The sequence below is a fragment of the Dunckerocampus dactyliophorus genome, chromosome 11 (assembly GCF_027744805.1).
Source record: "Dunckerocampus dactyliophorus isolate RoL2022-P2 chromosome 11, RoL_Ddac_1.1, whole genome shotgun sequence".
Taxonomy (NCBI): Eukaryota; Metazoa; Chordata; class Actinopteri; order Syngnathiformes; family Syngnathidae; genus Dunckerocampus; species Dunckerocampus dactyliophorus.
In genome coordinates, this window is record NC_072829.1 from 5,749,097 (window position 1) to 5,776,467 (window position 27,371).

At 42.1% G+C, this 27,371-nt stretch overlaps 2 protein-coding genes across 2 annotated transcripts; both read left to right on the plus strand.

Annotated features, from left to right (window-relative positions):
- Positions 1 to 1,887: 1,887 nt before the first annotated feature.
- lrit3a (info leucine-rich repeat, immunoglobulin-like and transmembrane domains 3a) lies at positions 1,888 to 7,817 on the plus strand. The gene is made up of 4 exons (XM_054792117.1): positions 1,888 to 2,194; positions 3,665 to 4,131; positions 5,879 to 6,184; positions 6,285 to 7,817. The coding sequence occupies exons 1-4, from the start codon at positions 2,079 to 2,081 to the stop codon at positions 7,316 to 7,318; spliced, it is 1,923 nt and encodes a 640-aa protein (XP_054648092.1). The 5' UTR covers positions 1,888 to 2,078; the 3' UTR covers positions 7,319 to 7,817.
- A 1,030-nt stretch (positions 7,818 to 8,847) lies between these two features.
- Positions 8,848 to 25,570, plus strand: egf (epidermal growth factor). The gene is made up of 22 exons (XM_054792884.1): positions 8,848 to 9,296; positions 11,281 to 11,480; positions 11,636 to 11,817; positions 13,007 to 13,234; positions 13,310 to 13,512; positions 13,593 to 13,706; positions 15,161 to 15,283; positions 16,282 to 16,404; positions 16,548 to 16,673; positions 16,790 to 16,926; positions 18,824 to 18,972; positions 19,091 to 19,195; positions 19,274 to 19,491; positions 19,579 to 19,746; positions 19,887 to 20,012; positions 20,087 to 20,203; positions 20,372 to 20,494; positions 20,586 to 20,745; positions 20,991 to 21,155; positions 22,368 to 22,470; positions 22,532 to 22,628; positions 22,704 to 25,570. Exons 1-22 carry the CDS (start codon positions 9,170 to 9,172, stop codon positions 22,913 to 22,915), a joined length of 3,306 nt encoding a protein of 1,101 aa, XP_054648859.1. The 5' UTR covers positions 8,848 to 9,169; the 3' UTR covers positions 22,916 to 25,570.
- The last annotated feature ends 1,801 nt before the right edge of the window (positions 25,571 to 27,371 follow it).

Sequence of the window (27,371 nt, forward strand, 5' to 3'; positions counted from 1 at the left end):
TTCGTTGGAAATCAATGTTGGAAGACAGACAAAGTAAATACCCTAAGAGCAGATCTAATATAATGCCATAATGAAATCTGCAATAACCATAAACGGTATACAGTAGCTATTAATCAAGACCTCGGCCCCAGAGCCGCCCTGTCAGGCCATAAATCACATCCAAAATTACACTTTGTACTCTGCTGCCAGACAGGTCTCTCGCAAGCACCTGGCACGCGGACACGGTGTTACATTTACAGTACATTTCCCTTGTTTATCCAGTCATGTTAAATTATACTTTAAAAAAAAAAAACTGGAAAAATTACATTTTTCCTATTTTGTAAGAAGGTACCACTTAATAACAAGTGTCCTTTTAAAGCACGTGTCAAACTCTGAACTGTTTGGAAAATAGCAGACAATGGCAGACATCATCAAACAACATGCTTACGATGATCTGCGCAATGAAGTAAGTCAGTAGTCAGTTTCAAATATTCCTGATATTGCTGAACTTAGAAAGTGCTCATGACACCAAAAAAAAGCAAAGCCAGAAGGTGACATATTCACAACAATAACACAATAATGGCATTCAATGATATTGTGTTCTGATAGTTATGATATAACACACACACAAAATTGGCTACAAGTATGGTTTGTTGACTGTTGGTGACACTGACAGCTGTGACACAATGCAAAATGCAATACCAGTGAGCAGCGAAGGCTGCTTATCTAAGCCTGGCATGAAACCCCATACTATCAGTCTAGGATTCGTAGGGTACATCTAGTAAAAAAAAAAAAAAAGGATGTACTTACAGAAACTGACAGATCGACTGCAAGATGGGCTAAAAAGTTGAGTGACAGCAATCAATGTTTAGCTAGCATTTTGGCAAGAAAACCCATGTTATTCTCCTTCGTGAAACTCGACTCCACGCACTCAGGATCAACATCAACCTCTCGATGACATTTGTCACTTGATTGCTATACAGGACGGCCATAACATTAAACTGCCATACATCGATGTACACGCTGACAATACTGCTAGCTTTGTTTACATCACATTGCACATTGCTTGTGCACAGGCTACGGGACCTCTTCAGTGACGGACGCCGCTTTAACAACACTGTAGCAATCTACCGAGCTAAGTAGTTAGCCTCCAATGTATTTATTCTAAACTTAAGACTAGGTTTGAAACTGAGTGGGAAAGGACAAAGTAAGACGCCAAAAACGTACCACTGCCACACGTGATGGGAGGAGAATCATGTAACATTACCAACGCCTAGTAGTGACCAAAATAATACATATGACTTGCCTTTCCATATTTTTTGACTAATAATAGGCCATAGGCAACCACGAAACAGCAATCATTTATTGATTAATTGATTTTTGAGAAACCGTGATAGAGCAAGGGAGCGATGCTCGAACCGTGAAGCAGCGAGGCACGACTGTAGTGGCATATGCGGCTCGTAGTTCGGCTGAGTGTTTTCTACCAAAGCACCAGGGGGCCGGGTTTTCCAGAGAGTGACAAACCACAACTCTTGTTGACTAGCTATCTAGTTTCCTGTGTGGCGCCTGGCGCGACATCCATATAGTTGATAAAGATATCAGTGCAGAACAACACACTACAGTCCACAGTTTTGTGACGTTTGAAATAGTAATTGATTTCATTACCCGTTACTGGAAAACAATACCGCAGTTATCCCAACTCAGATGCATGAAACACTTATTGTAGCTTAGCACCAAGGATGCTGCAAAGTAAGAATAATAAAAAGACCTTAGTGAGGATCGAGTTTGATCACCAGGGGGAACCCTTTCTGGGAGTGTCCGATTAGCGCCATGACCTGCTCCACAGCTTGCGTGACCCTTACAACCCAAAGAAATCCTCTGGTAATCTTTCTGAGGATGGGGGGGGGTGATTAGCATCTCACAGGTGACCTGTACTGTAAGTCGACCGTCAGCCTGCCGCCGCATATGGACTTTGAAAGTTCTTTTCTCTATTCTCATTTTGTTTTTTGGGAGGGATTCTTCAAGCTTCTAATGAATCCGGATGTCTTTTTCCCCGATCTCTCCTCAATGTGACTGTTTGGGGTCCTTTTGGTGAAATCATGCATCAAGTCCTGCATGCGTTGGTGTTGTTATGCTGCCTTAATATGGCTCATCCTTTCTGTCCAGCCCAGTGCACTTGTGTCTTCCATGGACGTACCGATGGAGCCGGGACCAGGTAACTGTGCAAAAAAAATTGCACTCTTGGACTTTTTTTTGGAAACATACAAGATTATCAAGTCAGGCTTTCATTGGCTTGTAACAGAATTGAGGCTCCATTTGAGTGCCCAAATGAAATACAGATTGTTGGAGCATCACAGAATATTCAACAGTCTCTACCAAAACAATTTAATCAGAGTGTCGTGATTAAAATACACAGTTCAACTGCCGTGTACACGGATAATGTGCATTCTCTCTCATGGTATTCCATTAATCCCTGCGAGAGACCTAATTAACACCGATGTCAGTGTCTATCCCGCTGTATTTCTTACATTAGGCTGAGCGGAAATTAGAGTACAGTATATCTACCAAGTAGAACGCTGAAAGGAGATACAACACAAATGCCATAATAAGTTCTGTGGTCAGATTTGCTCATACCAGAGAATCTACACTCAACAAAAACACAAATGCAACAGTTTTGTTTTTGCTCCTGTTTTTCATAAGCTGAACTCAAAGATGTAAAAAGGCCTGTCTCTCTCAAATATTCATGTGTTCACAAAACTGTGTTTGTGAGCATTCATAATTTATAATTCATCCAAATCCCAAATGTGGCATGTCAAGATGCTGATTAGACAGCATGCTTATTACACAGGTGTGCCTTAGGCTGGCCACAATAAATGACCACTCCAAAATGTGCAGTTTTAAATTGTATTGGAAACCGCACATTTTGGAGTAGCCTTTTATTGTGGCCAACCTAAGGCACACCTGTGCAATAATCATGCTGTCTAATCAGCATTTTAGACCACATATTAGCACATTTGACAGCATAATTATTGCACAGTTGTGCCTTAGGAAGGCCACAATAAAAGGCTATTCCAAAATTACCTTTTATTATATACACCAATACAGTTAAACTGCAAATTTTGGAGTGACCTTTGATTATATACCCTTTCCAATACAGTTAAACTGCACATTTTGGAGTAGCTTTTTATTGTGGCCAACTTAATGCACACCTGCGCAATAATTATGCAGTCTAATCAGTTTAACTGTATTGGAAACTGCACATTTTGGAGTGGCCTTTTATTGTGGCCAGCCTATGGCACACCTGTGCAGTAATCACAGCATTTATATTTTTGTTGAGTATAGATAACAACCATGGGCGTGCTTGGCTGAGAACATTGTACCTATTTAGCTCCTATTGTAACATCATTGGATTTGTGAAAAACCCTCTAGGAATTCTGCAGTAATTTTCTGAGTCCGTTCAACTGTTGAATTATGAATTAAATGTAAGAATAACTGTATTGAGAGTAGCTTCACGCAAAAAGATGACTCACAATTATTCATGATGATGCTTATTAGTTGTGACGTTACCCTGAGAGAATGTCTTCTGGATTCTGATGAGTTAAATTATCAACAGAAAACTGCAGTAGCCTTTAGAAGACATGTTAAGATGCGAACCATTTACGTAATTTTGACTTTGTCTTAACAGGTCTGTGCTCTGCAATGACCCAGACATGTCCGACATCCCTGTCAATGTCCCGGTGGACACAGTCAAGCTTCGGATTGAGAAAACCGTAGTCCGCCGGGTCCCGACAGAAGCGTTTTATTACCTAGTGGAGCTACGCTACCTGTGGATTACTTACAATTCCATCACCTCAGTGGATACTGGAAGTTTCTACAACCTCAAAGTGCTCCACGAGCTGAGGCTGGATGGCAACATGATCTCTGTCTTCCCATGGGAGTCCCTTAAAGAGATGCCCATGCTGAGGACCTTGGACCTACACAACAACAGACTCACCAGCATTCCCAGTGAGGCCATCCCCTACCTTGTGAAGATCACATACTTGGATCTATCCAGCAATAAGCTAGCCACTCTGCCTTCGGACCTTATGGATATTTGGCCACCATTCAATGGCGAGCCAGTGACTTCCAATGCCTCCCAGAAGGTCGTGTTGGGTAAGTAGCAAAGATCGTGTCTCGCTGGGTTTTAGAAGATGGCACGACCAAGACAGGTCACTCATAATTACATCAGCAAGTTCCTTCCATCGCCTCCTAATCTAGCCAAATTGGTCCTAATTACCCAAACCTACAAGGGCCAAGACACGATCAAATTAGATTATTCTAAGCAGTGGCACAGTTCACACTCATTGTCCACAGTTAAATTGTCACTCTAATTGGGGAATATTTCAAACAAGGTATGCTTCATTTCTTGTTGAGCCAAAAATAACATTTTAACACTGCTTTGTGCATGTCATGAATGTGAAACATGCATAGATATTTATGAAGATCGGAGTCAAATAAGCAGTGCTTCTCAGTTCCTGAATGATCATCTTTCTTATGATCTCTTACATGCATCCTGAATTCCTTTATAAAAGAATAAGAGCATACTGAATATTCTCAGGGCGTTCAATCAATCACAACTGGACTATTGAGGTTGCCTTAGATGATGTTCACCTCTCATCAGAGCAGGCTTCATCGGTCCATGCTCAACAACTAGGTAGGACAGCTCTAGTCTGAGTAGATAGGACAGCTAGGAGTTGGTGCAGAATCCAAATTATTTATCCTATAAAAGGTAGAGGCACGCCCAGACAAGAACACTTTCACTCTTACGTGGTGCAAAATGACAGTTAACAGACAATGGAGTTATCACAGTTTTATGGTTCATTCTTGCAAAACAGTATGAGAGTGTTGATTTATTCAGCATCCAGAATGAGTGTTGTTATTGCCAGCTCTCGTTTGGTTTGTTCCAGTCGAGGTGGGGAGTCAGGGGTACTTAATAGGCAGTGTGCGGCCAAGCTAGCTTATCTGAAAGGAAACACAGCAGGTGTGTTCTTGCGCACCTCAAGGAGACACAAGATTAGTGTGCGAGGTGAACAAAACAAAACTGCCCGCGCTCAACCAATGTACCCCCGACCCACCCCAACCCACACCATCCTCGAGCCTGATTTTTTTTTTTAGATGTTTTGTTTTACATGTATAAACCTCATCTATTCAAGGACATGGACAAAATATAGGACTTTATTATAACTATTATTCTAAGTTACATATTACAGTGGGTTATCAGCTCAATCAAAAAGAACCCCCTCCAGCGTGTGGGGTTGTGCTAGTAATTGACATGCCTCTGTTCTCGACATCATCACAGAAAAATGACTCAAAATAATACCCCCTCCCCCATCGCTTTGCTGCCCCCTCATGTGTGGCGCCCCATGTGCCGCATGCATACCCAGTTTTTGCACCACCGGTGGTTAGGGGTTGCATTTCATGTTGTTGTTCAATTTAATGACTTCTGTTTAAAATCAACCAACATGTCTACATCTACAATAATCATTGTGAAAAATGTTATAAACGCATCACTCACAGTTGCATTTGTTTTTTTTTTAACATTTTTGCATCCCAACACAGTAATCTATTGATGTGGCTGGTGAGTTCCCACAAAGTGAATAAAGGCCAGGGGCAGATTAGACGCGCTGACACTGTTAGGACAAACTAATCTGGTTAAAGGGATTTCATATGCACTGGTACATGTGCTCACATATTATGTGCAACAGGTGCACGCAGCTTGTTTTCAATATGGTAGCCTCACCTACACGGCCAATTAAAGTCCCATTTTATAATGCTACAAAATAACAATGAGGACAAAATGAGGAATAAAAGTTCACATGGTGGTTCAGATGTATTCCTTCTCTCATATTTATATCAACAGGCCTCCAAGACAACCCCTGGTTCTGCGACTGTAAGATCTCAAAGTTGATTGAGATATCCAAAATGGCTGTGACACCCGTGGTTCTCATGGACCTGTTCCTGACCTGCGGTGGACCAGAGAATCTAGCCGGTGTTCTCTTCCAGCGTGCCGAACTTGACAATTGTGTAAAGCCATCAGTCATGACTTCAGCAACGAAGATTACGTCTTCGCTGGGTAGTAATGTTCTCCTGCGATGTGATGCTACTGGCTACCCAACACCAACCCTCTCCTGGGCGAGGGCAGATGGATCACTTGTCAACAACACAGGTATGAAGCTTCTGGTTTTAAAAAATACAATCTTGACATGAAGCAGTTTTTGACTTGTGGTGCATCATATTTACTTGGGTTTTCTTGCCTTACTCTACAGTACAGGAGTCCCCAGGGGATGGCATTAGATGGTCCATCATGAGCTTGCATGGGATATTGCACAAGGACGCTGGGAACTACAGCTGCAAGGCTAAGAATGACGCGGGTACAGTAGAAGCCACAATCTCCCTCTCAGTGGCTGGCAGCATGAGTACCACCATCACTCCACCAAAGCCCAACACTGGGACAGGACCCCCTGACCAAGACTTGACATATGTTCCTGGAACAGACCAGGCTGTCGCAGCCTCTACCATATCCATGGTCTTTTCCAGGAGGCAGACAACAATGGTTGCCGTCCCTGCAAAGCCAAAAACAACTCCCAGCAACGGTGTCCAAAAAGGTTCACTCAAACCTGCAAAGATTAAGCAAGGAAGTGGTGGACAAAAGTTTCCTTCAGATGAGGAGAACAAGAACAGCAATGCCTCAAAGTCCATCAAAGATCTTGCGATTGTGGAGGAAACGTCTGACAGTGCAGTTCTTCTGTGGACAGCAGTGGGTTTACCAAAGAACTCTCCTCTCACAGTTGTATATTCACCTTACGGGGAAGATGGTGAGGATGATTTTAAAAGAACAGTAGAGACAAATGCCGGCAGTGGTAAAATTCTGCTTGAGGAACTCTCGCCCGGCATAAGATACTCTGTCTGCCTCGTAGCAAAGGGTGGCTCTGCAGGAAAGGATCCTTGCATTGACTTCTCCACACTTGTGGACGGTGGACAGAATCAGTTTTTTATCATCATCAGCGGCATTGCCTGTGTGCTGGCGTTACCTCTCATCGTCCTGTTGCTCTACAAGATCCTTGCCCTCTACTGCAAAGGAAGCGAAGCGGCTCAGGACGAGGAGGAGCTTGAGAAAGAGAGCTACGTCAAGTTTGAGACCATCACCATGAAGCAAAGAACTATGAACTCCCACCCAACCGAGCTTTGGGCGAGGAGGCCGACCCATGAGTCGGAGAGAATGCTCTTGTGCTCCAGGTCCAGCATAGACTCCCAGATGACCTACAAGAGCGACAGCTCCAGATCTGAGTATCTTTGCTGATGGCAGAATGACATTATATGTTATGACAGTATGCCTTCCATGAACCATGGACACATTTTTCTTCAGGAAAATATTCCTCATCTAAGGTGTATGTGTGTCTATGAATTTAAATACAGTCGATCTGGACATTCAGACATGAATGACCAATATCCATTCATGTCCTTATCAATTATTGAGCCTTATAATGATTGAAATATTCTGACGTGTCACTAGATGCCAGCACCTTCCTTGGACTTTTGTAATTTAAGCAAAGAACCTGCCCGTTAATTGCATATGTTTTTGCTTTTGTCCCATTAGAATTGATGCCAAAATTCAAGTGTAAAATGTTACTATCGGGTGTTAGCAACAAAGAATAGCCACTTCCCATCACAGAGATATCAACCACAACTTTGTTGATCCGAGAATGCCTTACACGACCAATACATTCTGTCAGTGTGAATTTGAATAATTGCCAGTTTTCATCTTTGTATGTATATTTTCATGTTTATTTAAAAAATGTTGTGTACATTTGTTTTAATAAACAGAAATATTGCTGAAAGTTATAATGGATGAACTACACCTCTTCTCCATAGACGTTATCATAACGACACCAATTCGCCACTTGAGTATCACCAAGAATCTTCAATTGGATAACCAAGACAGTGATGACTTTTATTAATTTATTAATTCCTAAATTAGACTGTCCACCACCTGAACAGCATTGAGAATCTTTGGGACTGGAGAAGACTTAAAACTGCAACTAAACGGTCAAAACAAATTTTCAGCAAAAACCAATGCAAATCTCAAAGAAAATAAGTTGAACATATTTTTTGAATCTGTAATTTCAGTTTAAGGGACTCCAACATACTATTAGTGGTCTATTAGCTTTTGTTTAAGGAAAATTGCATTGGTTCAATCGGGCTGTCTTAGCTTGGTTCAGGAGGTCGTAGGGACAAAGAGTGACAGCGTGAATGCAAACATATTAACATGTTCTTTGTTCATCATCTACCATGCTGGACAAATTGTGAGGAAAAGGTCACTGCCCCGATCACTGCTGCCTTAGTCTACAAGCTGTGTAAATCTTCCAGTGCTCCTCCATGAGGTTACTGGTGACGCTGTGGCTGACAATGTGGTAGTCATGAAGGCTCTGAATAGAGGTTTTGGTTCCTGACATTTGTTATTTGTTCTCCCGGGGAAAAAAAAAAAGACAAAGAATTAAGGATAATGCGCCCATGTCGTTCTCTATAAATGACTCATTCCCACTAGGGGTCGATAAACTCTGGAGAGTATTTCACAACAAAGTTTATTGTCTGTGATATTAGCGAATACATTCAAGGGTACTGTAAGCCATTTAAGAACCATTCTAGCTTGAAATACCAAACAAAGCACTACCAATCTCATCACGTGAATGTCGCAGACACAGTCAAGTGTCCACACGTGGAAGGGGGAGGAGTGAGGATAAAATGTTATTGTATAGGAACTTTCTTTAGGCCCAGCCTCATTTCTGGCATTTTCCACATTCTGCTTGAGACTTAAAGGAGATTTCGCTCCAGTGCTGAGATTGCATGTGCAAAATTTACCATGCGGGTGTCAGGAATTTCAATCTTTGCTTCCAAAACAGACTGGCAGCATGGGGGCCGACTTAGGGTGTGAGCGGGATACCACACACTACATCTACCTCTAGTTTCGAGACTCGAAGGGGGTTTCTTTCAAGCTTCCTTCTGCCGTGACACCACGCCACACTGTCTCACTGGGTGTCTTGGACAAGGATGCAAGCGGTCCACACACAAATGTTGGTTCATTTGGGCAAGTTCTTCTTTGCCGGTGCAGTTTGTGACAATGCCTGAGGAAAACTGAACAGAGCGCAGGATTATGTTGGCTACAACGATCACGACAGCCCTGATCTACCTCACCTTGCAAAACAGCGGAGTGTTGGCCCTGGGGACGGCATGTTGGGATGAGCGGTTGACAAGAGCAGGGAGAAACAGCAGCTGTGTTGGTGAGTTTGTCACAGTCAAAATCTACATTTATAGTACATTTGGTTTTGGGTGACGGTATTGGTGGTTTTGTGGGTAATCACTGGACACTTTAGTAGGTACACCTCATTTGGTGTCTGATTTGGTTTTTGTTTGGTTGGCGAACATTTGAAACACCTCTCAGTTGGATGAAGAGCAGTTATACACCACCGCTAACTACAAGCAATAAAACACAGTTGAATCTGCCTACTGTCTGACTGTCTCTGGTACCATAAACTAGAGCCGGCTGGCCCATTAGGCAATATAGGCAAATGTTAAGGGCATGGTGGCCTCCAAGGGGTGCCACATAATCAGGAAAAAATCCACCTTCAATTTAATTTTATTCAAATTGGTACTTACTATGAACTCTTAAAATGAAAAAGCTCGCATTGTTTCAAATGTAATGCTCATTTTATACATTTTACAACAAATGATAAATAAGTATCCCATTGGTTTTGTCCATAGTTTTCCATATAGTTGTATATAGGTAGTTATATAGTTTTTGTACTGTATATAGTTATTTTACAGTGTAAATGTAACTTATATATACGCAGTCATTGTGTGCAAACGATGTGGTTATTTAAATAGTTTGATGTTGATTGTTGTACTGACAATTTATTACCGTAATTATGATTTTTTTCACTTATTTACAGTGAATTTGTTTACCATGTAAATTGGGTGACGTATTATCTTACAAATTCAAGACAAAAAGGTAAAAACAATGACATTCAATTTATTGTGTAAGCGTATGTAAATCGCCAATCCCGTATAAAATCTTGTTCAGGGCACCACTCTGCCATAAACACATTTTGTAAAAAACAGCATTATTTGCAAATACCCCTCATGTAAGCTACCAGTTCCGATACAGTTTGGCATACCGGTATATTGTCACTCTATGCCTCAACTGGCAATTCAGTGAAATGCGAGCAAATGCTGACCAACAGACCAAGAAAATGCAGAACCTATACACGTAGTCATTGGATGACTGGAGTCTACAGGTTCAAGAACAATGTTGACCATCCTGTGAACCCGTCACTGGCCAGACATTTCATTATGCTGTTTATGTCTGGTGTTCCTCATTGTTTTCTTCATTCCAGAGTGTCAAGCGCAGTCACCGTGGTTGCACATAAAGTGATATTAGCATGACAAGACCAGCAAACACAGGCAAACACAGCTTGCCATATGTCAAGGTTTGACAATTTAGAGACAGAGACAACTACTAAATAAGTCTTCTTCTGCCATCATGGTTGAATGGCGGGTAAATAGTCATTTGCTAAGCCTGCTTGAAGTTCAACTCATTGTAGCCTTAAAACTCAACATCTGATGAATTGCGTGACTTCCTAAATTACACAATGAAGCATCAATGGATGCAGTGAATGGTTCAGGTTCACTAGGAACATGTGGACCTCAACAACAAAAATAATTCATAGATCAGTGGTTCTCAATTATTTCCTGTCATGTTTACACTCAGTTCGTCCTCTGGAAGTGCCTTTGCTACTGCCATTTAGACAAGCAATGTGGCAGGCCTGTGTCTTGTTGAGCCATAGAAAATGTTTGCCTGAAAGTCTGTTATGCTTATTATGCTTCATCTGTTTAAGTGGAATGTACATTTCAATGTCTAATTACTTGTCATATTTAGAACTATTCAAAGTCACCATGTAAACTGGTAATGCTAATTGCTAGTGCTTATATGAAATTTCCAATGGACATTAGCATTGAGTTAGCGCATTTGTTTTGCGTCTTTATTAAGAACGTGTTATCTGTCTGCTGGCCGAGCAAGTAACATTAGCAGGAGCAGAACAACACTGATAGTGAAAGCCCCCGATGGCCCTTGTACGCAGACACATCACCCCGCCGCACTAGCGGGGGCATGTCCCACAATTTGAGAAGCACTGTCATAGATAGATTTACACTAGAGTTGCAAGAAGGACATCTAACAGATGAAAGAAAACATTGTTTTGTGCTAAGCTCCGCAGCCCTTCCTGATATTCGGCCATGGAAAAGCCATACATAGGATGGACCTGGACGGGAAGAACCACAGAAGGCTTGTTTCCGGGGTGGCCACCTCCATCCTGCTTGATGTCCATTTCAGAGAAGAGACACTTTACTGGGCGGACAAGCACACGGGAATCATCTATAAGTCATCTGTGAGGGGCGTGCACAGACAGGTGATTATGGAACTGCTGTGAGAGGAAAAGGTTGTCTTTTCAGGTCATCCACAAGAGTTGGATTAACGTCAACTGGACTTCTTCTATTAGGGTTAAAACTGCAGAAACCGGTTGGTTTGTTTCTTTGCTGACAGAATGTCCTAACTGTTCTCCAGAAACTGTACTCGTCCGACAAACACATCTCAGGCCTTGCGGTGAACTGGATGTGGAACGTCATATATTGGACCAGCGGGGACAAGGGCAAAGTCAAGAGAATCGATACAAATGGGAAAAATGAGAGCACTCTTGTAAGACACTTGACTCAGCCAAGTTCAATTGTGACTGACCCTGCTGAAAGGTAATACACACGACGAGATGACAAGACATGTTCTTCGAGCCTGCTGACGAAAAACCTGACAAGGGAGTAACAATTTAAAACTGAGGTGCACTCAAAACGTTCCTATTTTTTGCAATTTTCATGTGAAGAGAACTGTACAATGTTAAGTTCAGGAAAACCTTACACACACAAAACATTCATGTCAGCGATAACAGTCATGATGATTGGACACCACATGATATCGGATTTGGCCCCATAACTATAGCCTAGCTTCTTGGTTTGCAGTTGGTGTGTGTGAGAAGCGAAAGGCATTCAGGGCATTTCTGACACTAATTAACGTGCAAGATGGCAGAGACACGAAAGGCAATGATTGTTACTGGATTTCCAAAATTCCTGTACTTCGTCAATAGCGGAAATTTTGCATATGGCATGCACGTTACAACGTGCTGACAAAAAGCCTGAAAAGGGAGACAAAAAGTTGAGGCTCACTCAAAACTTCAATCCCCGCCACATCATAAAAAAATGTAAACAGTAAACAGTACAATGTGAAATACATGAAAAATAGTGGTTAATAAATGCAAAACATTCAAATCAGAGATAACAGTCGTGATGATTGGACACCACATGATTTAGAATTTGCCCCATAACCATAGCGTAGCATCTTGCTTTTCAGCTGGTGTGTGTAAGAAGCAAAACAGAAGGCGTTCACGGCGCTTCCCACGCTAATTAGGACTGAGGACACGAAAGGTAATGGATGTTAGTGGATTTCCAAAGTTCCTGTACTTTGCCAATATTATTTGTGCAGCAGAAATTGTGTGCGTATTTTGCAAACAGCACATCAATAGTGACTTCCGGGACAAATTATTTTACAGGATGCAATTTCAGTTCATATAAGAGCCACTCAATAACACCATGATATCCCTGACCCCTCAATAACACCTCTGTCAGGTACTCGTGCCCTTATTTTCCCCCAACATCCAGGATTAAATCATCAATCAAGAAAAGACCAAACATTATTTAAGATTCCTTTCATCATCACTAAACCGCAATAATGTAACAATTACAACCATGGAATTTGTATTTCACCTACGACTAACAATTTCAACATATAAATACAGAAGACGCTTGTCAAGATCTCTGCAGGTACGAAGAATGTGTCATATCATTCATGGGAAAGCAATGAAGCAAACAAACCGAGTGTATTTTGTAGGTTTCTGTTTTGGTTATCTGGCGGCATAACCTCAAGCATCCAGCGCTCCGATGTGACAGGACAGAGGAAAACAACACTGATTAAGATATCGCAGCAGCTGAAGGCGCTGTCGATCGACCACAGAGACAAAAGACTGTTCTGGGTGCAGTTTGGTCTGCAAGGAGAAAGTGCCATCGCCTCCTCTGACTACAGCGGCAAAGCCCTGCACATCATAGATCAGCCCCTTCAGTAAACACAGTGCAGTTATTATTAATACCTTCCTTTTTTACTTATCTGCTTCAACCTTCTTTCTTGTTTGGTCAGGTTTGAATCGCTGGGAATATCTTTTTTCCACCAGTACATATATTACACTGATGCTGCATCTCTCGCAATAAAAAGAGTCAACAAGTACACAGGTGGAGAGCCAGTGGACGTCAACATAAAACAGATGACAAAAGTCCCAGTTGATATCAAAGTGGTTCATGCCGACAACCAGCCAATGGCGGACTCACCGTCGCCGCCCCAAGGTCACAGCAATGCTTTTCTTAACATTTAACTGCAAATACCACACAAATGTATCATGCAGCTGTGCATTCTTGTCAAACAGGATGTGACGAAAGGAGCGGCGACTGCGTCAACGCGTGTTCGAGTGGCATAGAGCAGGGACTTTGTAAGTGCAGTGAAGGATTTGCGCTCAGCAAGCAAGGCTCTTATTGTGAAGGTAAGCCATTCTTGGTGATGCTGCACCATTTAAACAATGTGCAGAAATAACCCACAGAATTAATATAGAAAAGATTTATTTAAAAGAAATAGCATGTTTTGACAATCAATGCATGCAATATGCTCCCTCGTGGCTGTGAGCAGTGTTGGGATGACCTGCTTTGCTCCATGACATCAGTCGCGGTTCTAGCTTCAAGGGTACCCTGTGGGAGATCCCCCTCACATTCACGAACTAATTTTTCACATTTTCGTAGTGAAATAACATATTGTATGGCCTGTGTTTGTGTTGATCGCACTGTAAGTGAGGTAGTGGTGCGAGTTGATGACCCTCCGTTCTCCTGTGCTGTGTGGGTGAGTGCTTGCTAAGCTGTTATTGGGAAATAAGAGAGCACTTCTTAAAAGCAAGTTGAAGTTTGCCTCTGACCACTTTCCTGTGCGACTCAAGCTCAATATAAAGTATTTGAGACTCGTTTAGGTGTTATCCACTTCATGTGAGCAATATGGGGGCTACCAGTAGAGGGCACCCATTTGACACGCATATCCTGACATGCGCGTTGAGCACAAATAAATATGAATCTTTTTTTGTCCCGCTCATCCTTGCGGCGCCCCCTAGAGAATGCTGCCCTTCGGCAAAAAAACATTACTTCATTCTTTCATTTATTTGACAACTTTCATCATACTCTTGCTTTAGATCCTATTGAAGAAAATATATATTAGAATGGAATAGAAGGATTTGGCACACTAAAAAAAGTGAAGTTGTTTGTAATTTTTTTAATGTTTCCCTGTTGGGAAGTGATCAGTTCCAGGGTTAAACTGTGGCCATCATAAAACATGTATTAACTGTGCGTTACATTTTAACATTTGTATCGTTAATCATTTATTTGCCATCAAATAAATATACATGACGTCGCATATGACAGTATTTTTCTCACGAAAATGTGGACACAATTCCAAACTGTGTGACATTTGGCATGTGACTTTTGCATTGTGTATATTGTGTGTATAACGTACCTTATATCGTACAAGTCATATGCTGTTGTTTTGTGCTGTGTAGTTCTCCCCAGGTTAAGAGGTGTGAGGATTAAAAACCGTTGTAATCTCTTTAATGAGAGTCACACATAGTACAGCAAAGCCAACAAAGGAGAGCACAGAAACCACAGGTGTTGGTGTGCAACAACTTAATTGAAAAAGGCACCATGAAAAACGTACTGTTATAAAACAAGGAAAAGCAGAGGGGCCAGGCTGCAGGCAGGGAAACAACTCGGCATACCACAAGGAGACACAACAACTATTAAGTGTCCAAAAAGTAGAAGTCCAAGTGAGTGCGTACTTTGAGCATGGAAGAAAGACAAAATGCAGAACAGGAGGGGCAAAACTTTTACCTGGAACATAACATGTTGTTCTGATTAAGTCATTAAGGGCAGCCACTAAACTCTAAACATTTTTGTACCATAGATGTGAATGAATGCGCCCACTGGAACCACGGCTGCTCTCTTGGTTGTGAGAACATTCCAGGTTCTTATTTCTGTACCTGCCCCAATGGATATGCCCTCCTCCCGGACAAAAAGACATGCAGAGGTAGCAAGGAACACTATTTGTCTTCATTTATAGCAGGGGTGTCAAACTCGTGCCATGGAGGGCTGAGACACTGCAGGTTTTCTTTCCAGCCAGTCACTAAAGCAGGTGATTTTAATGATCAACACCTTCAGTTTGAGGGAAGGAGCTCATCAATTAAATCACCTGCTGAAGAAACTGGATGGAGAGAAAACCTGCAGCGTCTCGACCCTCCAGGGCACGAGTTTGACACATGTGATTTATGGGGTTAAAATCATAACAAGTGTTCAACTTAGCGCTTATTCAGCACACTAATAATGGTACATCTGAAAGACAGGCCTTTTGCCGTTCTGCAATAGTTGACCAGATGTAATGGACAGCAATTGACTACATGATTCAGAGAGCACGTTCTGTTACTTGTAAAACAGGGAAGACTTTACCCAGACAAAGAGGCTAGAAGATGAAGTGACATTTGCGATAGGGAACATATTTGACCAGCAGCTTTGACAGTCTAAGCTGTTTAGCAGACAACCTTTGCCAAGATCCAGAGCGGAAAGCAAGTTGCAGAGACCACAAGACGTTGGGTGGATTAAAAATGGGATATAAGGAAGGAAATAAAGTAATAGAAACATACCAAAGACAGGAATTGGCTTTATTTGTGACGCAAATGTATTATTATACACATTGTATTCTTAAAATAATGGTTTTTTTTGTATTTTTCAGGGATTTGTCATTGTACATGTTAAAAGAGGTACTAGTAATCGCACTGGGAGCTAACACTATATCACTACCACCATGCGACTTTTCACCATCACACTTTCACCTATTTCGATAGGATTACAGCTGACTTCATAAAGGGATTTTACCAGAGCGGCACATAAGGAGCTTGTTGACAATTGGACTCTGGGACAGGCAATACCTGCTGGGCCCAAAAATAACACACGTGCACATGTACTATATTTTTAGCAACCTTTATGAACAGCTACATTTGTCTGATTTTTTTTTTATTCTCCTTTAATCAGAGATCATAACCTGTGAAGGCAATGCCACTGAGTGTGGTCACGGTTGCCTAGCAACAGACGAGGGTCCTGTGTGTGTTTGTCCAAAGGGGTCTATATTGCAGGAAGATGGCCAGGCCTGTACAGGTAAAAGTAATAACTCTATACCATATAGCTATATAGCTATAGCTATAGAGGGGATTAATCACTAAAAATACCTACAATGCGGTCTGTCATGTTACGTAATGGAGTGTAAATATCAGAAACATCTGTTATTTGTGCTGTTGCAGGTTGCTCATCTGCAGACAGAGGAGGGTGCAGTCAGCTGTGCACACCAATAGTAGCCACTCGGTGGCAGTGTGCATGTCTGCCAGGCTACCAGCTCCATCAAGATGGCAGGAGGTGCATTGCCTCAGGTGAGTCATGATATTATCCTCACCTGCAGTAAACAAGGGCAAGCCTAAACAGCTCTTATCCACAGCTAAGCTTTTCTCACACAGGAAATATTGTATTTTTCTATTTTCTGCATCAGGACCACCACCATATCTGCTTATTGCCAGTCTGGTGGGCGTGCAAAGATTAAATACTGATGGCACTGAGGGACAAATCCTTGTGGAGGAGCCCAGAGGAGCAATCATATCCTTGGACTATGACCCTGTGCACAACAATGTAAGAAAAAGAGTAAGAATAACAACTGAACACAAAATGCATTTTTTTTTTAATGGAAGTTTTTATTAATAAGGGAGTAAAAAAAAGTGATTGCCCCCTAAACCTAATAACTGGATGGGCGACCCTCAGGAGCAACAACTGCAATCAAGTGTTTGTGATAACTTGCAATAACTCTTACAGCGCTGTGGAGGAATTTTGGTCACATTGGAGGGTTTTCCAGCATGAACCGCCTTTTTACGGTCATGCCACAGCATCTTAATTGGATCCAGGTCAGAACTTTGAGTAGGCCACTCCAAAGTCTTCATTTTGTTTTTCTTCAGCCATTCAGAGGTGGACTTGCTGGTGTGTTTTGGATCATTGTCCTGCTGCAGAACCCAAGTTGGTTTCAGCTTGAGGTCACGAACAGATGGCCGGACATTGTCCTTCAGAATTTTTTGGTAGACAGCAGAATACATGGTTCATTTATCACAAGTCTTCCAGGTCCTGAAGCAGCAAAACTGACCCAGACCATCACACCACCACCACCATATTTTACTGCTGGTATGATGTTCTTTTTCTAAAATGCAGCATTACATTTACGCCAGATGAAATGGGGACACACGCCTTCCAAAAAGTTAAATTTTTGTCTCATCAGACCACAGAGTATTTTCCCAAAGGTCTTCAGGATCATCAAGATGTTTTCTGGCAAAATTGAGATGAGCCTTAATGTTGTTTTTATTCAGCAGTGGTTGTCGTCTTAGAACTTTTTGCCCAGTGTCTTTCTTATGGTGGAGTCATGAACACTGGCCTTAACTGAGGCAAGTGAGGTCTGCAGTTCCTTAGATGTTTTTGTGGGGTCTTTTGTGACCTCTTGGATGAGTGGTCGCTGCGCTCTTGGGGAAGTTTTGGTTGGCCGGCCACTCCTGGGAAGGTTCACCCCCATTCCATGTTTTCGCCATTTGTGGATAATGGCTCTCACTGTGGTTCGCTAGAGTCTCTAAACTTTAGAAAACTGATAGATCTCAATTAATCTCAGTTAAGTTCTGTTTTAACGGGAGCCATGTAGGTTTGGATTTTTTTTCTCCCTTAATAATAAAGTTTCAATAAAAAACTGCATGTTATGTTCAGTTGTGTTGTCAATGACTAACATTTACATTTGTTTGATGATCTGAAACATGTAAGTGTGACAAAAAGAAATTAAATAAGAAATCAAATCAGGAAAGAAATTCCACTAAGTAACCTTGACAAGCCAAACTTGTGAAGTAAAAACCATTTCAGGTGACTATCTCATGAAGGGTTGGCAGCACTATCCAAAAAAATGATAAGACATAAAACATATGTCTAAAATATAAGTCATATGTACAGTTATTTCACACTTTTTTGTTAAGTACATAATTCCACATGTGTTTATTCATAGCTTTGTGAATCTACAAAGCAAACAGTCATGAAAATAAAGACACATTGAATTAGAATGTGTGTCCAAACTTTTGGCATGTACTGTATATATTTATTTATTAGATAGATATTTATTTTTAATTGCGTAAAAAGGCATAGATACATCCTGTACATATATAAATTGTTTTATTATTGGTAATTAGCATCAACATTTCATTCTCTACATTGTGCCTTTTTGCACTATTTTTCACATTCTAGCTTGCTGGGCATGGCGCAGTTGAGTTGCTGTGTGGTAATACAGTGATACCTAGTGGACAAATGTTGTGACGCAATGATCTCTGCCTTACAGTACACATAATTAAAGTTTTGCTTTGTTTAATACTATTAGAGAGCTGTCAATTCAACAAAAAAAAACTTTTCTGTGTAAGATTTTTAGATCTCATTAGACTTAGTAGGCTACTGAATGAAGTGGCCAATGAGAGTACTTTATTTAATGTCTATATTTTGTATATGCATTTTAAAGATATACTTTGCCAGCACGTCCCAGAAGACAATTGAACGGATTGATATGAACGGTGGGTCCAGACGTCGTCTCGTCTCTGACCATCTGGGATCAACCAACGGGCTGACTATCGACTGGATCCATCGCAAGTTGTACTGGACTGTTCCAAGGTCTGCAAACCATGTTAGATGTGCCCAGCATGTTTTATTACTCAGTCAGCATTGATTAATCCCGTTATTCTTCATAATAAATAAAGACTTCTAACATGGCATGGTTTTACACTTGCAGCCAGTCATCAGTGGTCAGCAGTACCTTGGATGGACTCAACAGGACAACTCTTTTGCGTGACGGCCTTGACCAACCAACATCTATCGCAGTCCATCCTCGGGAAAAGTCAGATTGACAATTGTGTCCCTCTCTTTTTGAAAGAAAAAAATATACTGTATATCTACACTTGCTTTCTTTTTTGAGGAAGTTGTTCTGGGCGGATATTGGACTACACCCCAAAGTGGAAAGTTCCACTCTCGACGGGACGAACCGCACGGTAATCGCAAGCACTGACCTTGTGTCACCCAGTGGTCTGACCGTCGACTTCACAGAGGACCGTCTGTTCTGGTGCGACGGGCCGACGGTGGAGACGTCTGCGCTGGACGGTTCCGATCGACGGATCCTATTAGAGAACCAAGTAGGTGAGGTTTTCTCAACTTCCCTTTGGCTGGCAGCGTCAATCCAAAACAGACAGTCTCACCCCATATCACTGGCCTTCTTTTTCCCAGGACGGCCCTTTGACCTGGCCGTGTTTGAGGACAGGCTGTGGGTGGTGGACAGGGAAAACCAGCAGCTAACAAGCGTGCACAAGAGGACCGGGAAGGAGCTGCAGCATCTCCATGTAAACCTGGTCCAACCTGCATCCGTTGTGGTGGTGCATCCGCTTGCTAAACCAGGTACTGTGAACCTATGAACAGATATCACATTTTTATGCCAATATCGGCCTATAATTCAACATCACCGACATCCTCAGTTTTAACCATAAACTGTCATACAAGTGTAAAAAGAGGTTAACTACCGATTGTTTGCTTTCTAGAACATGCAGACGTTGAGCCGGCAAATCCAACAGCGCTACCGAACAACACAACTCTCGGTGATGAGCGCACGACTCACAACCACGTGGATGTAGAGTCAAGGTCGTTCACCAACAAGATGGTCTCAGGTAACAATGCAAGTATAAAATGCTTATTTGGTTCGGAATCTTACAAGATGGGTTTTTCCTGGGCTCTCTGTTAGACCAACACGAGTGTCACTCGGCAACATGTGGTCCCAATGCCAACTGTCACCTGAATGCCGGCAGCCCGGCATGCTCTTGTCTGAAAGGCTTCGCCAGTGATGGCCACTTTTGTGTGGGTGAGTAAGTCCGTCTTTTGCTGAGATAATCCATCCACCCCTCAGGTATAAAGATGCTGAGTAGACAACATGACGTGCCGGTGTGCTATAGGCTGGCCCCAATAAAAGGCCACTCTAAAAATGTGCAGTTTGTCAAATGAATCATGTTGCATTTATATTTCTGTGCAGATACTGACGAGTGTAAACTGGGAACCCATGACTGCGACCAAAACGCAGACTGCCTAAACACAGAGGGTGATTTTCTATGCAAGTGCCAGGCTGGATACCATGGCAACGGGCACAAATGTCAAGGTGTGTCTGTCATTTATGGCTAATTCTGGCACCAAATTGTCCTACTGATGTCATTTAATGTCATTATAACCTTTTTTAAAATGTATTTTAGCTCTACAAATCACACCACCATCAGTCATGACAAGTAGCCCTGCCGACGTCAAGCACCAGAATAGTAACTCTGTGGAGAGTTGCCCTTCCACGCATGAATCTTACTGCTTGTACCAGGGAGTCTGCTTCTACTTTCCGGAGATGGAGACCTATGCCTGCAAGTAATTCACCTGCATGCATTGTAGAATCAAAATTGAACAACTAAAAAATACATCTGTTCATGATGGAATTTCAACCAATAGGGGTCGCCATTGTTCCATGTAAGCTTGATGAAAGAGTAGGTTCAGGGAAAAGGCGGCCACACAGTCAAGAGTGATAGCGTCAATCAAAAGTGGACATTATCGCCTTTGCAAAAACTGGAATGTCTGGAATATAATGATGAGCAATTAACATTAACCTGTTGCAGCTGCGTGTCAGGCTACATGGGCGAGCGCTGCCAGTTCAGCGACCTGGAGTGGTGGGAGCTTCAGCAGGCCGAGAAGGAGAAGAGGAGGAATGTGGTCATCGCAGTCTGCATGGTGGTCCTTGTTTGCCTGCTGTCCGTCGCTGCCTGCGTCACCTACTGCTGCAGGTCAGAGGAAACTCCATGAGAGCCACAGCAAATAAATTGTTGCTGTTTTGTGGTTGACTATGGCCTATTATGAGTCAAATTTTACATATTTATACCTATAGATGCCTTGACAAGGCGTGATTTTGTACACTACCGGTCAAAAAAAAAAATTAGTTCCAAAAAAGCCAAAGTAAGCCAAAGACAAAGCAAAACCCTGGATAATTCTTTGAAGTTTGCTAAAATGAAGACTTGTGAGGTACAATGAGCCATGATATGCTGCATCTCATGTGAGAACATGCATTATGGAGGTTTGGAGGTTCCAGTTTACATTGTTTATGTGAAAATATTTTTGTACATTTGGACAGTTTTTATTAGAAATGTCTTGTGTTCTAAGTTTAGGGGCAGCAGCACAGCTCATCAATGATGAAGCTGAAAGTGTCTATCAAACTTGGGCATGCATGAGCCATGAGGTTGAGGGTACAAAGTGAATGGCAGCCTGAAGCTGCCGTGTAGTCGAGTGTGGAGCAGACATCAACTACACACTGGAAGATCCACGCCCTTTCATTTTCACCCGAGCTTTCACTAAGTAGCTGATTTGCTTTGCTGTTGTTTTGTTGGCTTATGGACAAGGCTGTCAGCATTCTCCACTCAACTCCCGCCTCACCCCAACCTCCACACTTCCGTCCTTACGTTCGTCGTCACGGTCTCCACGGTCCCCACATCCCCCACACACACCGCCAGTGGAAGCTGCACGCTTTCAATTACATGCTTGGTTTAGCTTGTTCTACAGCAATTACACATCAAAATAGGCCATTTCACAGTGGCAAAATGGAGCCGCTGAGGTATGACACCAGCAGGCCGCCAATAGGCCGGCCTCAGATTGCATTCTGCACTTCACTGCAAGTGCACTTGTGCGCTCTTTTTGAGTTTCGGCGCTTCAGTGTCTTGTTATTGAGGGGGGAGAAGCTCTCAGTGCATAGTGATATGAGCCAAAAAGAACTAGCGAGTTTTTAAAGCTCTTGACTTTATAAAGCCTAAAGACACCATCAAATTCCCCAGGACAAAACACACAAGCACTGGATTTATTCACTAAATCTGGATGTAAACACACTACTGTAGGTATACCCATGCAGTCCATGGGTCCTTGAATATACACATTTTATGTATCACTTAATTCAAGAGGCACAAAATAATTAAAACAACGCATTTTTATTTGCCCTCTCTCGTATTAAGATCTCAAGGACTTTTCAGCAAGCAGCCCTCGGTGGACAACGTGAGTGAGACTAGTGTGACGGAGGAGGACGTGTCAGACAGCATCAAAGACAGCGTGCCTCAGGTAAGCCAGTTAGCAGGGTGATGTTGGCAGCAACTATCAGTGAATCTGTGTGACTCTGCAGGTCTCCACAGTGGTGGAAAACGACCCAAAAGGAATCACTCTCACTGCAGCGGGTTGTCCCAGGAGGGCAGTATGTCCATCATGCTCTTCAGAGGCAGGTAACAGACGCTACCAAAAAGACAGGCTGTGTCTATATGCCCTGCAACCACAGAAAAATTCAATTTATTCCGCAGGAAACAACCAATCTGAAGAGATGGAAACATGGTGCAAAAACAACCAAGGGTACGAGTGTTCCATGGTGTCCTCTGTTGTAAGGGAGATCAATCAGACCCCCCCACTCCATCACACTGGTCAGTTGCCGAATGCAAACACCTGTATATCAATGACGGTGGCGAGTGTTCCACATACTTCCGGTCCAGAGCCATCTGCTTCCTGTACAGTTTAAGGCTTGCATTTCCTGGTTTGTACACTATGGGGTGAAAACCTTCTGTTGTGTTTCCTAATATTCATTGAGCCGAGGCACATACTGTATTTGACATTACAAAAATGTAGCATGGCACACCACCAAAGATACCATGACTTATTCTGTTGTACGAATGGCAACAGTTTTCGGTTCTTGTCATTAATTTGTTCCAAGCGGTCCGACAAAAAACCCAACATACAAAACCTGAGGCAGTTTTTTTGATAGGAGATAATTCAAATCCAATTAATCCATTCCAGATACACAAAAATACATTGTATATAGAACAATAATAGTTTTACATGCAGAAAACAATGCAGTATCATTATAAATGACGAATGAATGGAACTTATAGTTGTTGCGGACTTTCTGATGAGATAGAATTCAACAGTGTTTTTCACTTTCTATATCACTTTGCTGGCACTGGCAACTTTCTTTGGCCCAATGGTGGGTTAGCTAGAAGTCGCACTCAATAAAAAATGCACAGTGAGTCAGCAACACATAGGGTGCTTTGTTTGGGCACTAGTGCAGAGCAAACAGACTTGTTTGTTAAGTGCAATATTGTACAAAAACTGATGCAACATTTTAACACAAATGTTTGACGAACACTGAGGTTTGCCATTTACTGGAAGAGCATTTCATTATTCTAAATATCACTGCGACACTGACATAAACAAATGAACAAAGATACATTACTCTTAGTAAATAAATAATTTTTGTACCAATTAATTGAAATTGCGACACACCTGATGATCTCTCACTACCCACTTATTTGCCACGGCACCATGGTTGGAAATCACTGGGTCAGAGTATTGTGTTTGAGCTGAATAAACTACTATAATCGTAAATTACCGTCATAATAACCATAAAACAACACATTCGAACCTGTAAAAACTCCCTGTCGACAGTAACGTGCAATGTGACAGCAAAGTTTATTTTTATACAGTCTTTCTTTAACCAGAGTTCAACAATGAATGCCTTCATAATGAAAGTGGCCTTGAACTGGAAGACAAACCAGTCATGGATGACTCAATTAGACTGCTTGGTGTGCAAAAGTAAAAGCAATTAACTTGTGTCTTTGTATTTATCGGGATAACCCAACCACATTCCAGTATTTGTACTCATCATAGGAATGTACTATTTTTGCAATTCTTGGCCAGTTCTGATACCAATATATTTGATACCGCCAGTAATTATAATCATATTGGACAATAAAGCTTTTGCATCATGAACCCGACAATAATAAAAGCCTGACAAATTGGTGCATTCCTAATTTAAAGTGCACACAACTCTGACTGTACAATGTTTTTAGCAGCTATAACACCCAACTGTGAAATTAAACATCAATAAAATTATAATCACAAAATGTGCTGTTATTGACTTGGCGAGAGTTGCCAGGAAAGACACTTGTTATCCATCCATCCATTTTCTATACCGCTTCATCCTCATTAGGGTCGCGGGGGCATGCTGGAGCCTATCCCAGCTGATTTCGGGCGACAGGCGGGGTACACCCTGGACTGGTCGCCAGCCAATCGCAGGGCACATATAGACAAACAACCATTCACACCTATGGACAATTTAGAGTCGCCAATTAACCTCATCCTTTTGGGAATGTGGGAGGAAGCCGGAGTGCCCGGAGAAACCCACGCGCACACGGGGAGAACATGCAAACTCCACACAGAAATGCCCAGGGGAGAATCGAACCCAGGTCTTCCCGATCTCCAGGCTGTTCCTGTATTGGCCAACGTGCCAACCACTAGACCACCGTGCACCCTACACTTGTTATCTTAAAAGCTTATTTACTGTAGGTGGTGTGGATTTGACTGGAGTCCTGAGTTGTCCCTGAATGCGTCATCTTTCGAAAACTGAATGCCTTCAACTAGTCAGACTTTGGGGACAGCCTTTTTCGCACAAAGCAAGCCCCAAAAATATGGCGCTATATTAGGGCCAAAAGTTTTGTACATGGAAAAAATACAATTACAACCTGAAAATTCAAGTTTTTATGTTGAATTCTGAAAATTACATCAGCGTCTTCAAAATCTAAATAAGTAATCCTTTAATCAGTGAGTAATCCCTAACGCAGCTCCATATATAAACAGCATGCTTGGATGAATTTGAAATTCTGTTACACACTACTCACAAAAAAAGCCCCTTTTCCACCAAAAGTTCAATAACTTTTAGTTCCTGGTAACTATAGTTCCTGGAACTAAAAGGTCCATGTGGCCCTGTGTAGTTGGCATTTCCACCACTTCAGGGCAGTTTATTCAAATCCGGCCATTCAGGGAGAGTGGTATATTTTTACACTGATGCAATATAAAAATTATTTTAAAAATAAGATTTTTTTAATAAAGCGTCAGTTAATAAATTACAAAAGTAAAAATGTACAAAACACAAAGAAGCATACCGGTCTGGGCTTTACAAAAAGTCAGTGAAGGGTTAGGGTTTTCTTGGCAAGTGTCTTCGCCCAGTGTCCAACACAGTCAGAAAGACGTCCTCTGAGCAAATGTGACCTCATACGGCTCTGACAAGTCCTGATGGTCCATTTCATCTGTAAATAATACATAAAGAATAAGTAACCGTGTTGAGCCACAGCACAGACACATCCAACTGTAGCTTTAGCGGTAGCCTGTTAGCATCAGGATTCGGGTTCACTTGCGTTTTAACAAATGCTATGTTACAGACTACGTTTGCAGCATGTAACAAACTAAATAGTGAATATTTGATATGATTTACCTTCATTTCACTTGTTTACTGCTTCTGCCATTTCGCCACACACCCTCAATCAACAACCTCGCTGCGTACTTTGTTGCAGCAGTGAGCTGAGTCGGTCATACGCAGTATTACAGTGTTTGGACCCACTGCAGCTGCTCTTCATCTTCTTATAATATTGCTTGAGTTTCTTCAGCTTTTCACCACATTGTTTTGGCATGTGTCCTACATTTAAACCCACCAGCTTGTCAGCTATTCTGCCACAGACTTCGAACCAGGGTAAATAGGAAAATTCCTCCTAAAGTTCCTGTGGTGGAAAAGGGGCTATAGTTACCTTCCAGCACGTATCTCCTCCTCAAAACTTAGATGGTGTTTTGAGCGGTTTCTCAAGAAAGGGCTCCACTCGTTTATTCGACAACAGTTAAATAGTGTTTTGAACAATAACAAATGAAGTGACATTAACAAAGGTTACTCCTTATCTGGTGATCCTTCACTCTATGGGAGTGGGCTTTTTGCAGGCCCCAAGCTTATGTAAGGGATACAGTACCCACTTAAGGAATTTAGCAAAACATGTTATGAAAAAACAACAGTTATACAACCTCAGGTCAAGTTGACCTCTTTTCTAATGCAATTGAAGTTCACAGAAAGATTCACAATACAATATAATTCCACCCATTTGGGGGTCCCAAAACCCCCCAAACCAATAAAAACATCCCTTGTTTATATCACTGTTTCAGTTCAACTTAGTTGTTTATTGAATAGAGCTCAAGAATTGAGTTTATGGGCACCATAATGCATGTTCATCCCGAGGAAATGGGTGTAGAGGGGAAAAGTGTGTTGCAGGCAGTGTTTCATCCTGGGGCAAAGGGGCACCTGCATCAACACCAGAACCTGCTCTTTTTCATCCCGTTTGACTCAAGAATGACTGGGACTCGTGTAAACATGGACAAACACCTACCTGGTTTGGGGAACAGTCATAGGGAAAACTCACAGGTCACATGGATATTGATTTTCCTGGCAAGACACACTATTGGCTTAATTCAGCACTAATAGACAGGCTAGGGCACCTGCAGTCCAAAGAGCAACCAGAAAGAAAAGGATGAAATTGGTTGGTGCCAGTGTCAATTTTTCTTGAATTACGTCTCAATTTGGGCAAACAGGGGGCAATAGAGTCGCTGATTCTGGGAGTTAAAGGCGGTCAAAGGAGACTTACAGTATGACACATTATGTGAACTAAAGTATTGCGACGCCCCATCTACAGCTATTAGGGGTGTAACGGTTCACATGGATGTATTGAACCGTTTAGGTTTTACATGCTCGGTTCGGTCCACTTGCTTACCGTTTCGGTTATATTTTATGCAATTTGTCTCATAAAATTTATTACTAGAGTGATCTAAGCGCTTCACGCGCGACTATAGTCCTGGGCGAGTTTCCGCACGGACGCCTCTGAGTGACTGACACCACTGACTGAGGGGAAAGAACGCTGTTGCTCGTAGGTGGGACAAATGGCATCATGGCAAATGCAGGCAAGAAGCCTGAGCTGGCTGGAAGAGCCTCCCATCTTTCTATGGTCTCCTGTTTGGGAACACTTTGGCTTTCCTGTTAAAATCAATCCAAAGTTGTGTGTCGACATTGTTCCACGAATTCCGGGTATGCTGCAGGAAACACGTCTAACATGTTGGCACACTTAAAACGGCATCATCCGGCAGTGAATGTTACATCTACGAAAAAG

Coding starts and splice junctions, on each gene's coding strand:
- lrit3a (XM_054792117.1), top strand. CDS start 2,079: ATGCATCAAGTCCTGCATGCGTTGGTGTTGTTATGCTGCCTTAATATG. Junction 4,132..5,878: donor CTCCCAGAAGGTCGTGTTGG/GTAAGTAGCAAA, acceptor TTATATCAACAG/GCCTCCAAGACAACCCCTGG. Junction 6,185..6,284: donor ATCACTTGTCAACAACACAG/GTATGAAGCTTC, acceptor CTTACTCTACAG/TACAGGAGTCCCCAGGGGAT.
- egf (XM_054792884.1), top strand. CDS start 9,170: ATGTTGGCTACAACGATCACGACAGCCCTGATCTACCTCACCTTGCAA. Junction 13,707..15,160: donor GCAAGGCTCTTATTGTGAAG/GTAAGCCATTCT, acceptor TTTGTACCATAG/ATGTGAATGAATGCGCCCAC. Junction 20,013..20,086: donor CACCAACAAGATGGTCTCAG/GTAACAATGCAA, acceptor GCTCTCTGTTAG/ACCAACACGAGTGTCACTCG.